The sequence below is a fragment of the Schistocerca piceifrons genome, chromosome 11, assembly GCF_021461385.2.
Source record: "Schistocerca piceifrons isolate TAMUIC-IGC-003096 chromosome 11, iqSchPice1.1, whole genome shotgun sequence".
In the NCBI taxonomy this organism is placed as follows: domain Eukaryota; kingdom Metazoa; phylum Arthropoda; class Insecta; order Orthoptera; family Acrididae; genus Schistocerca; species Schistocerca piceifrons.
The window spans coordinates 4278043-4291510 of NC_060148.1; the positions used below are offsets into that span (position 1 = coordinate 4278043).

Here is a 13468-nt window from a genome sequence, read left to right on the forward strand (position 1 = left end):
CAAATAATGATTGCAGCAAGAAAAATACGTTTCAATTTATAAATCGGATATCTCAGTCCTATGGCTCCTAATAAAGAAATTATTGCACTAGACAGATGAATGTGAAACCAACGATGAGTGTACCTGGTGAAGCAGTCAAAATACTCTTTAATAAGCAACTGAAATCAGTTATGAAAAAAATGTGAAATGTCTATAACATGTGGAAGTAGCTGAAATGGAACTAAATCTTCGAGGCTATATTGTAACTGAAAGTATTTAATAACCTGTTATGTGCCTGTTAAGTGTTGTTCTGTTTTCTATGATTGTACATTTCCCCTGATATATATATATATATATATATATATATATATATATATATATATATATATATATATATATATATATATATATATGTCTTGATTTAATATTGCAGGGTAAATACTGTCAGGAGACATGTATTACAGCTGTCTGAAGGATTTTTCTCTGATGCGAGAACTTACTTCAGTATTCTGCATGAAATACATTATAGATTCGTCCGCTGCAAGATTATGGTACATTAACGAGACAGTGTGTTCGCGCTTTGTAGCTCATAGTAGTTACTATAGATGATGTGATGTATGTCAGCTCAAGGAAGTTGTTCGTCCTGATAGTAGGATACGGAAAAGGTAATATTGATGCAATTTTTTTTAGGTAACAATAGTTATTTTTTTGGCCTTCCTTGCAAACTTGTAATCGGTAGCATTAATTTTGCACCCAAGTGATTTCGAACAGCATGTGGTCTTCGAATTCGCGTAAGCAGAGATGAGGTTGACTATGTGAACTAGGCGGATTTTCGTAGAGATTAAGAATTCATTTATTCGTGTACAGAATGAAGTTAGCTGTAATGCGTTTACAGTAAGGCATTGCTTTCATAAATAGTTTTGGTTTCATAAAACAGACAATAATAGTAAATGTTATGTAATGGACTCCCTTGAATTTTTGTAGTTTGTGCAGTGTGTGTACGTGTTATACATAAAAATATTCGTCATGCCGTATCCAGTGTTTAATATGGGTTTTCTGAATTTACAATTTACTCATCTGTAATGAAAAAAGTGTTAAATATGGCACGAAGAAAAACATTGGCTAGACTACAGATTAGTCTGTTACTACTATTACTACCACGAATGTTTCTGGGTGCGGTGTTGCTTGATTTGGGGGGGGGGGGGGGGGGGGGGCAGGAGGCGGCAGTGTCACACTGTAGCTCACATGCTGAAAGCTCTGCATCATTATTTGCAGACTGTATTGAAGCAGCTGACACATGATGGCATTGTATAATTGGATACAGTTTGCAACGATGCATCTGTATTCTCTCGTAATTCAGAAGCAGTTTGACAAATCACCCATGTGTGCTAGGTTTTGTTTCAGTATGGTTACTTGCAGTGAGAACTTTGTTGAAATTCGTAGTTATTCAGGTAGTATAAAAATGGTACATATTCTACAGGTAGGCTACAGTCTACTCGAATCCCTTTTCGCCTGATATAATCTCACTCTACTACGATTCACAACTCTTGTGGGAACCAAATGTCCCTGCTATGTTCTGCTATTGATATAGTAACATATGAGGTAACAGATTGGAAAGTGCAAATGTAAGTAGGTCCTACGTGAAGTTAAGCAGGAATTGTAATGTAACAAGAATTGAGGAAACAAATATGTTAAATATTTGGAATTAATCAAAAAGGTATTTCCTAATTTTGCCAATATTTAGTTAGCAGGATCTGTGTCTCAGAATGATATTAGTAAATTTCACCCTTTTGTCATTGTTTGATATCCATAGATCAATTGCCGTTGCCCCTATTGGTCAATGTAGCTGTTCACTGTAGACCTCGATGTAATGGTGTTGGTAGAAATACTTATTGAAATTGGTTGGTAAATGGCTCATTTGTTGGAGCTGAGACATTGACAGATTGCAGGTGATACCAGCTGCTAGCATTGTGTTGCTGGTATGAGGCTGTTATGTGATTGTCTGCAGCCAGTTTGTTGTTATCTGGGGAAGAGTTACAGTGCGTTTAAAATGAGTTGCAGCTTTTAACAGTTCAGTACAGAGTGAGTGGAGGGAGGCACATTTGCCAGCATGTGCGGGGCACATCGACAGGTGACGACAGTATATTGTCAGGCCTTCTCAGTGTGGAACCTGGCAGACTCGCTTGACTGTGTGAACAGCAAACCGATGGATCTGCGATTTTTCTAAAATTACTTTAAAGAAACTATTCTGTAACAAAAAACTGATTCTCGCATATCTTGTAGTTTAATTCGTCGGCTTCATGGTGAACCCCCTATCATTTTGTTGGTGGCATAATTATTGTGATATATCCATAGTAGGTAAACTCCTGAGAGAAATCCTTAGTTTGCAGCGAAAAATAGGTGCCGCAATGAAATTTTTTTTTGTGTGTGTGTGTTAAGTTGCGTGTTGCTACGTATTAAATGTTGACAATATATTGAATTATGTCTTAAATTTTGAAGGGAAGCTGTCTGGAAATGCAATGTATGTAAAGTACTCAGTCACGAACTCGGGGTGTCGGTGGAAAAAAGTAGAATGAAATATTCACAAATTCCTCGTATCTCATAAATAGTTTGAGATATCGAAACAAGATTTTGGCAAATGACAGCACGCAAAGATGAGTGTTTTGCCATATGATTAATATGCGAAACATCCATATCTACCACGATATTAAAGCGACTACAGGTTTTTCGGTGATTGATAGCTGGTGAAACAAGAACTGCTGTGGTTTTTGCAACAGTATAGCTGAAGAGGTTACTGTTTATTTTTATACTGAGGATGGGCTGTTTCATTAACTATTGACCTGAGGCGCACTCAGTTGTTAGTTTAATAATCCACTACCTCAGGATACTGTCAAAATTTCAAATGCATTTGAAAGTTAGTGACATGAATATTTCTACACTCTGGTATGTTTTGACAAAAGAAGCAGATTTTAACAGGGCAAAAAGGGAAGTTACATATTCCTCGAAGCTTGCCACAGTCCTTCATGAATCAGTGTTCCCTCAACTACCTTCTTGGTATGACTCACATATCAAGACCAGTCCCGTTGTGTAACATTTGCAGAGGCTTCTTTTGTCAGCATTTCAATCTCAGTGAGCGTACCCTTCCTGTTCCTTTTTGCCAGTGTACTTTTCACCTACGCCCATATACTCTGTCGGATTTAAATGGGCACGATACGGAGGGTGCCCGATTAAACTACGCCCTTCACGTTTAGCCAGTTCATCGACACTGGGTATGCATCGCAACAGTGTGTTATGGCATTCTGTCCATTACTATTTTCAAATTCTGAGGAATGTTTTACAGCACAATGTTTCCTAGCTGGTGAACAGTGACCCTGGACGACACTTTTATTGCGAATCTCTTATTCAGATGTACTGCACTGTTGCTGTTAATACAACACGAATACAAAACATATATATGATGCTAGTATCTGTTCCCAAAAGAACAGTTACCGTTGATGACCTTGCAGCTTTGCTAGAATGAAATGATAATTAAATGGACACCCTAGCTGCAAAGAGGTGTTCATATACTTCATTGGGGACATGTTGAAAAATGTGTGCCCCGACCGGAACTCGAACCCGGGATCTCCCGCTTACATGGCAGACGCTGTATCCACCTGAGCCGCCGAGGGCACAGAGGATAGTGCACCTGCAGGGGCTTATCCCTTGCACGCCCCCATGAGACCCACATTCCCAACATGTCCACACCAGTGGGTCTGCCATGTAAGCGGGAGATCCCGAGTTCGAGTCCCGGTCGGGGCACACATTTTTCAACATGTCCCCAATGAAATATATCAATGTCTCTTTGCAGCTAGGGTGTCCATTTATCAATCATTTAAATACAAAACACTTCTTCAGAATACATGACTACAGAACATTTCAGTGCCATAAAATAAGACTTAACAAGAGCTGACACTGATGCATCTACTGTGTAATGCCATGCGCTACTTTTTACTTATGCTTTGGCAACAGCGGCACTTTACCAGCCGGACTGCTGTCGCCACGGCAGGGAAAGCCGCCTCACCATTGGTGTTACCTGGACAACGGTGTCGTGTCCCCCTCTGGTCAGCCAAATGTTTAGCTGCAACTAATTTTAAATGCACTATAGTGCAGGATATGGTATAACATTCCTTGTCCACCGTTACGTCTACTTGTTAGACGATTTAAATTTTTGGTGATTGTAGTAAATTGTGCTATTGGAGATAGGGAACGGGGGTTGGATTTATGGTGATTGTGCCAAAGTGTAGCAGATATGTTGCGAAGTTCTCGATTCGAGAATTATAGTCGAATATGTGATGTGCTGGTACTGCGAACGGCCGAAAGTAAGGGGAAACTACAGCCGTAATTTTTCCCGAGGACATGAGCTTTACTGTATGATTAAATGATGATGGCGTCCTCTTGGGTAAAATATTCCGGAGGTAAAATAGTCCCCCATTCGGATCTCCGGGCGGGGACTACTCTAGAGGACGTCGTTATCAGGAGAAAGAAAACTGGCATTCTACGGATCGGAGCGTGGAATGTCAGATCCCTTAATCGGGCAGGTAGGTTAGAAAATTTAAAAAGGGAAATGGATAGGTTAAAGTTAGATATAGTGGGAATTAGTGAAGTTCAGTGGCAGGAGGAACAAGCCTGCTGGTCAGATGACTACAGGGTTATAAATGCAAAATCAAATAGGGGTAATGCAGGAGTAGCTTTAATAATGAATTTAAAAAAAACTAGGAGTGCGGGTAAGCTACTACAAACAGCATAGTGAACGCATTATTGTGGCCAAGATAGACACGAAGCCCACGCCTACTACAGTAGTACAAGTTTATATGCCAACTTGCTCTGCAGATGATGAAGAAATAGATGAAATGTATGAAGAGATAAAAGAAATTATTCAGGTAGTGAAGGGAGACGAAAATTTAATAGTCATGGGTGACTGGAATTCGTCAGTAGGAAAAGGTAGAGAAGGAAACATAGTGGGTGAATATGGATTGGGGCTAAGAAATGAAAGAGGAAGCCGCCTTGTAGAGTTTTGCACAGAGCATAACTTAATCATAGCTAACACTTGGTTCAAGAATCATAAAAGAAGGTTGTATACCTGGAAGAATCCTGGAGATACTAAAAGGTATCAGATAGATTATATAATGGTAAGACAGAGATTTAGGAACCAGGTATTAAATTGTAAGACATTTCCAGGGGCAGATGTGGATTCTGACCACAATCTATTGGTTATGAACTGCAGATTGAAACTGAAGAAACTGCAAAAAGGTGGGAATTTAAGGAGATGGGACCTGGATAAACTGAAAGAACCAGAGGTTGTAGAGAGTTTCAGGGAGAGCATAAGGGAACAATTGACAGGAATGGGGGAAAGAAATACAGTAGAAGAAGAATGGGTAGTTCTGAGGGATGAAGTAGTGAAGGCAGCAGACGATCAAGTAGGTAAAAAGACGAGGGCTAATAGAAATCCTTGGGTAACAGAAGAAATATTGAATTTAATTGATGAAAGGAGAAAATATAAAAATGCAGTAAATGAAGCAGGCAAAAAGGAATACAAACGTCTCAAAAATGAGATCGACAGGAAGTGCAAAATGGCTAAGCAGGGATGGCTAGAGGACAAATGTAAGGATGTAGAGGCTTGTCTCACTAGGGGTAAGATAGATACTGCCTACAGGAAAATTAGAGACCTTTGGAGAGAAGAGAACCACGTGTATGAATATCAAGAGCTCAGATGGCAACCCAGTTCTAAGCAAAGAAGGGAAGGCAGAAAGGTGGAAGGAGTATATAGAGGGTTTATACAAGGGTGATGTACTTGAGGACAATATTATGGAAATGGAAGAGGATGTAGATGAAGACGAAATGGGAGATAAGATACTGCGTGAAGAGTTTGACAGAGCACTGAAAGACCTGAGTCGAAACAAGGCCCCGGGAGTAGACAACATTCCATTAGAACTACTGATGGCCGTGGGAGAGTCAGTCATGACAAAACTCTACCATCTGGTGAGCAAGATGTATGAGACAGGCGAAATACCCTCAGACTTCAAGAAGAATATAATAATTCCAATCCCAAAGAAAGCAAGTGTTGACAGATGTGAAAATTACCGAACAATCAGTTTAATAAGTCACAGCTGCAAAATACTAACGCGAATTCTTTACAGACGATTGGAAAAATTGGTAGAAGCAGACCTCGGGGAAGATCAGTTTGGATTCCGTAGAAATGTTGGAACACGTGAGGCAATACTAACCTTACGACTTATCTTAGAAGAAAGATTAAGAAAAGGCAAACCTACGTTTCTAGCATTTGCAGACTTAGAGAAAGCTTTTGACAATGTTTCAAATTCTGAAGGTGGCAGGGGTAAAATACAGGGAGCGAAAGGCTATTCACAATTTGTACAGAAACCAGATAGCAGTTATGAGTCGAGTGGCATGAAAGGGAAGCAGTGGTTGGGAAAGGAGTGAGACAGGGTTGTAGCCTCTCCCCGATGTTATTCAATCTGTATATTGAGCAAGCAGTAAAGGAAACAAAAGAAAAATTCGGAGTAGGTATTAAAATCCATGGAGAAGAAGTAAAAACTTTGAGGTTTGCCGATGACATTGTAATTCTGTCAGAGACAGCAAAGGACTTGGAAGAGCAGTTGAACGGAATGGACAGTGTCTTGAAAGGAGGATATAAGATGAACATCAACAAAAGCAAAATGAGGATAATGGAATGTAGTCAAATTAAGTCGGGTGATGGTGAGGGAATTAGATTAGGAAATGAGACACTTAAAGTAGTAAAGGAGTTTTGCTATTTGGGGAGTAAAATAACTGATGATGGTCGAAGTAGAGAGGATATAAAATGTAGACTGGCAATGGCAAGGAAATCGTTTCTGAAGAAGAGAAATTTGTTAACATCGAGTATAGATTTAAGTGTCAGGAAGTCGTTTCTGAAAGTATTTGTAAGGAGTGTAGCCATGTATGGAAGTGAAACATGGACGATAACTAGTTTGGACAAGAAGAGAATAGAAGCTTTCGAAATGTGGTGCTACAGAAGAATGCTGAAGATAAGGTGGGTAGATCACATAACTAATGAGGAGGTATTGAATAGGATTGGGGAGAAGAGAAGTTTGTGGCACAACTTGACTAGAAGAAGGGATCGGTTGGTAGGACATGTTTTGAGGCATCAAGGGATCACAAATTTAGCATTGGAGGGCAGCGTGGAGGGTAAAAATCGTAGAGGGAGACCAAATGATGAATACACTAAGCAGATTCAGAGGGATGTAGGTTGCAGTAGGTACTGGGAGATGAAGAAGCTTGCACAGGATAGAGTAGCATGGAGAGCTGCATCAAACCAGTCTCAGGACTGATGCCACAACAACAACAACAACATGTGATGTGTGTCAGTTCAGCAAGTGTTATCCCATAGCTATGGCAGTCTGTGATGATGTAAAATCTGCTGCATTAACTGCTGGAGCGAGATGTATGTCTTCAGATCCATAGACTGGTTTGATGCAACTCTCCGTGCTAGTCTATCCTAACATCCCATATCCTGTGTCAGCTAACACCAAACAAATGTTTAAATGTAACAAGCACTTCACCAATATCGTACATCTGAAAGGACGTAAGGCTGCTACTGGCCAGTAATGTAATTTACGTACATCGAGGCCTAAGAGAAAGACAGGCTGTGGCGCATACATTTTGTACAGTGCAATTCTAGTTTGTATTTACGTGCCTAGTTAAGAGTTAACAGATGAAGAATTGCAGTTTGTCTGCTGAGTTGCGTGAGCAGGTGAGCTCGGGCCTACCTTGATTTTGTGATGTTGCTGTTTTCTGTTTTTATTTTCTGTAGAGCTTCACTTCAAATGAAAACAATGGTCTTCTGTGACTGGGCAATTGTGCTTGACTACTAGTTTGTTTTGTGGTTTTATTTTATTTCCACCATATTTGCAAATCAAACATTAATCATCTTGCAAAAAATTGAAGTTAATTTTGTCTGTCTGCTAAAGAAATTCGGATTTTATTAATCAAGTAAAATGAACTGTTCTTTAGTGTGAATCTAGAAATAAGAATGTCCATGTCAGGCTGAATGGATTTTTAGTGTGGTTTATAAAATTGATGCTTTCAGTGTTCTGTGACGTCTCATTTGTTTTTATGGAAATACGGAAGCGTCCGATCCCGCCCATCTGCTTTGACCCATGACGTCACAAATATGGCGGAAACAAAAACAAACACACACACTTTCCACAAGAAGCCTAATGACACTAATGGGACAAGCGCGGGAAATGGGGTGTTTCGGGTGGGGCAAACTAAATATAAACAAATTTAGACGCATTGCGTAGCTACAACGTGTAAGTGAAGACAGCCATGCATGAATACCCTTCCACCTCCCCAGGGGTCGTAACCCCTGCAACCCATAGAAGATAGATGCTTCAGTAGCTGATTAGTGTTTTTTGTCTTTTTTAAAAAAAAAAAAAATCTCACGGGATAGAACGAACAGATCAGAAAGATAAATATAATAAACTAAAACAGAAATTGGAGGAAACGGATAATTAAAATAAGTAATAAGTGTTTTTAAATTAAAAAAAAAAAGTCTCAAGAGATAGAACGAACAGATCAGAAAAGTAAATAAAATAAGATAAAACAGAACTGGAGACAGCCACACTCAAACCAAACTCCGCGCCGTCATGACGTCACACACGACAACACCCTTACGTCACAGGTCAAAGCCGACGCGTCGGATCGGACGCTTCTGTCGACACGTTTTTATTGTGCATTGTAAGACCGTGTAATACTAAACATATGAACATATGTTAGTGTCCATTTGAGGATGAGTAAACAGTTGAATGTGATCAGAAGTGCAAAACTACGTATATTTTTTCTTCAAATTTGTTGACAGCTTTAGCAGAATAAATGGTTCTTTTACTGACCTGCTTTCTGTGAAAAACAATGTTTTTCTCTGACAAGACACTTCCACACCTATCTGGCACCTTCTCTAGGCTTCATGCTATTTCTAGGGTTGTTTTTGTATTATATTTGCCGAATAGTGTTTGTTGGTTATTTATAGATTGGCAGTGGTTTATCACATGACTTAGTATTCTTCTCCAGAAATAAATTTAAATTGCCAGTTGTGCAGTTTCTTGGCTTCGCAGATCCTTACCAGTATTTTTTATAAATTTTGAAATTGTTGTGAAATAACTTGTCTAGTTCTGGTGCATATAAATAATTGTATTTTATTATTTTTGCAAGAAATTTGTGATCTTTCTTAGTGTATTTGTTGTATTGATGCTGTGAATATGTAAACCCGATTCAAAATATTACACTGTTGCCAACTGAAATCATATGGATCGATATTAAACTTACAGTGCATGTTATGACATTATAGTTGTGACAATTTATGGTAAATACATGGAAGACAAACCCAAGTGTTAGATGCAGTAAGTCGGGAGCCCCAAACATATTTTTTATAAAAGGAATAATGCTCGAAAATTAGAATTCTGTCTGCTGTGGCAACATAGTGAACAGCTGGTATGTAAATATCATCTGCAGACATTAGCACTCTTCCAAGAGGTTAGGATCTCATTTCATTTGTTGATGTGAGCATTTAAAGTAATTAATCTTTAGTTTAACAGCAGCTATTTCACACAAATAATCCACAACTTAGCCAGTGGCTGGTCTCAGTTTATATGGCTCACTTTTTTGGCTAAAAATTAACTTTATTTATCCACCCAACATCTCTGAAGATTGTGGGATAGGCCTACGTTATTGGTTTGCAAATATTGCAGATTGCCCCCGTTCCCCTGTTCACATGCCCACACACACAGTTCTGTCCTGCTGTTCTTGTTCCAGAAGCTGTGAAAGTGTACCTACTGGCCACTGTTGTCTAACATTTTTTTTCAGTAATAAAATGGGAACATATTGAAGTCAAATGACGTACAGTAGAGCGTCGATTATCCGAAGTAATTGGGGGACGTGGGTGTTCGCAAAACTGGTTTGTTCGGATAATCGAACTGTACATGTTTATTTGCCAATAGCACTGTACAGTAAATTTATTCATAAAAACAGGAATCGCTTTTAGTATTACAAAGTAACATACGAAGGCAGCTTCAGTAGGAATATATAGTATGTGGCACAGTTTATTGAACAAAATTATATACATATTACATATGCATCTTGCATGAACAATGCACACTGTATACAAAATTAACGTTTAAAAAAATCGCATATTTTGGTCTGTCTAAGCAAGCCTACACGCTTACGAGCAGCTAAGTCATGTACTTTTTTCATTACAGATATCTGAAACTGGTCACTTTCATCTCGGACTTCAAACCATCGCAAGGCAGTATCTAAACAAGTGAATGCCTCAGAAGCTGTTGATATACTTTCATCTTCACTTTCTGGAGCACTGATTGACGAGATGCTGGTGGCGTCATCTTTATCAGTGACGACATTTACAATCTCGCTGTCCTGCATGATTTGGTGTCCTGGATCCGCATCATCGATATTCATCCATTCATGAACGTCTTCATCACATTCGTGGCAATCTATTTCTTTTAGCATACCAAGAATTTCGGACATATCATTCTGTTCGTCATTTTCAATCGTACCTTGTGAATTTTCTTCTGTGTCCAAAATTTTATTCCAGGTTTTCTTCAAATTCTCTTCCTTTACACTATTCCATGCTTCGCTGATCGTGTAGGACGCGTCTTTCACATCAATATTCTTATGATTTCTTAAGAGACTCTCTTCTCCATCCTATTCTCTTTCTAAACAATAACTTACGCAACAATTCTTTCCTGTAATATCGTTTGAAAGTCTCAATAACTCCTTGATCCATGGGCTGTAATAAGGAGGTTACGTTAGGTGGAAGAAATATTACCTTTATGAACTCATCTTTTTCGTTTAAAATGTCACATGACGGATGAGCTGGTGCAGTGTCAAGGAGAAGTAGTGTTTTCTCCGTCTTCCCATTCTTTAGCTGATGAGCTTTTACAGAGAGTATGAAAACGTCCAGAAACCACTTCATAAAAACCGTACTATCCATCCAGGCACTCTTTTGTGAGGTGTACACAACAGGCAAGGCTGACATATTAACGTGCTCGAAACAACGCGGTTTTTTACTTTTACCAATGACGAACATAGGCAGTCGGTGACTACCAGTAGCATTAGCAAAAGCCAAAGCTGTAATACGGTCCTTGCTTGTTTTGGGACCAGGTGCTGCTAATTCATGACGTGAAACAAGAGTTTTTCTCGGTAAAGCTTTCCAGTTAAGTCCAGTTTCGTCAGCATTGTGAACCTTTTCGAGAGCATAAATCTTCTTCCCTTAATACGTCCCTTAGTTTGACTTTGAAAGAATCAGCAGACAGTTTTTCTCCCTGTATTGTAAGCTCACGAATGCCGTGTCTTGACTTGAAGCGTTTTAACCAGCCTGTGCTCGCTTTAAAATTCGAAGGCCCTCCAAGTTTTTCGTCGAACTGCATTGCCTTCTCACACAGACTGGAACCTGAGATAGGTTCTCCTTCCGATCTCTTTTGTGTAAACCACACATCATCTAGATCTGTGTTAGTGGCGAGCTTCATAGTTTTACGGCTTGTTGATCCATCAGAATCGAGCATAGCTATAAAATTTGCTATGCTCGTCTTTTGTTTTTTTTATATCCATAATTGTCGACTTCCCCACCTTGTACTCATTGGATAAAGTGGTTGCAGATTCACCTTCTTCTAACCTTTTAATAATCTCGTACTTGTCCCTCATAGAATGGACAACACGTTTACGTTTAAGCATTTTGTATCGTCAAGTTCACTTCTTCACGCAGCAGCACACGAGTGGTCGTAACAGAGAACAGAAGGTGACCGTTTGCACCGTGAGAAGCTCTTCTCCGGGGCCCGCCACCCTTCAAACTGCGCGGAGCGGCACGCCTGCGTTCACACTGCCGGCCGGGCCGAGCCGAGCCTGGCCGGGCCGCCGCCCGCTTTGATATCAAACACATCGTTTTGAATTGCGGTGTTCACACTGGCGGCCGGGCCGCGCCGACACGGCGTACGCCTCCCGGAGCCGAGCCGGCGACATCTCGAATGTTTAATATTGCCGGCGCGAGCCGACCGCAGGCGCGAGCCTGTGGCGCAGCACTTCTGCTCCTGCAGTACACGCATCACACGTCTCCCTTCTGCTTTCATCACAAGTGTGACTGCACACGTCTTTTATTTTAAGATGTTACCTCACATTTCACAATCAGTGAGGAAAAATTACGTTTATTATAATGATACATGAGAAATTACTTTTATTTCATTTATTTAATCTACCGTATTTACATTCAAATTTGTGTCCTGTTTCGAAATTTTGTCTTGAATGTTCTGCAGCACATACTAAAATGTATTATGATTCATTCTGTAATATGAATAAAATTTTTCAGGATAGTTTTTAAGTTCTTCATGTAAACAAAAAAAATTCTCCTAAATGTCTGTCGCTATTTATGGGATGAATCCATAACCTCCTAGTTCTTCTGTACTTCAAAACTCGACGAGTTACAGCAGATTCAAAACAATACGAATAAAAGAGTGAAGACATTGTTCTACACGACAGCACAGACTAGCTAAAGGCGAGCAGCTGTTGGCTGCAGCTGCGTTTTCTACTGACTTGCTTGTCAGCTGTCGACGGGTGGGGATTTTTTAAAATTTATTTATTTGGCCTCCGGCAGCTGACATCCATTTAGCCAAAGAGTGGTGATTACCTTGACAGTGCAGCGCAGCCCGCTAAGGAAGAAAAAAAAACAATGAAGAACAATGAAACGCACATCTGTGTCGATGTACAGTAGTTTCATTAACTCTCCATTATTTTTTCTGTCAAAGTAGACAATGAGACTACAGAATTGCGCTCCAGTTTCTGCAGTAAACGTATCACAAATCTCCAGTTTGTTTTTGTGATTAGTTTTACACCACTGATCACTAGTAATTAGTTTTTTTCTGTCCTGCATTATATGACTACATTAAACCAAGCTGTAACCGCTCGAACTCCGTGGCTTGCGGACGCGGCACTGACGCCACTGAATATCTCGCATTCCTTGTGACCAGAGACAGATATCAGTGTCATTATCATTTCAAAAACTTTTTGGTACTTTTAGCTACATTTCATTCGCAACAATGTATGGTCTAAAACGGATCTAACAGTAAGCTACCCGCTACATAACTTTTTCACTACAAGATTTGTAAATCAAGTGCACAACGTTGACAAATAGCATCATTTCACAATGACTGTTAAGAAATATGAAAAGATAAATGATTCAATACGAAGCTAAGATGTTACACTAGCACGTGTACAAAAATAAGATTTTTTAGCCGCATACTTTCTTCAAAATCGGTTGGGAAGCGTTACGAAACTAAGAAATCAGGCGAAACGAAAAGTAGACTTTTTCTTTTTTCACGACGTAAGTAACGCTTTTAAGGAAAAAATGAGTTCATAAAACGATGTGGCGCAGTCTTATATACCGCTAAGTATT

The 13468-nt window shown here is 39.6% G+C and overlaps 1 protein-coding gene across 2 annotated transcripts in view; it reads left to right on the forward strand.

Moving 5' to 3' along the window:
• Positions 1-476: 476 nt before the first annotated feature.
• LOC124720507 overlaps positions 477-13468 on the forward strand; it is a 112358-nt gene continuing 99366 nt past the window's right edge. For both annotated transcript variants that reach the window (XM_047245865.1, XM_047245864.1), the window contains exon 1: positions 477-644. In XM_047245865.1, coding sequence (XP_047101821.1) covers positions 593-644 — 52 coding nt within the window. In that variant the 5' untranslated portion in view covers positions 477-592. The remainder of the gene's footprint in view (positions 645-13468) is intronic.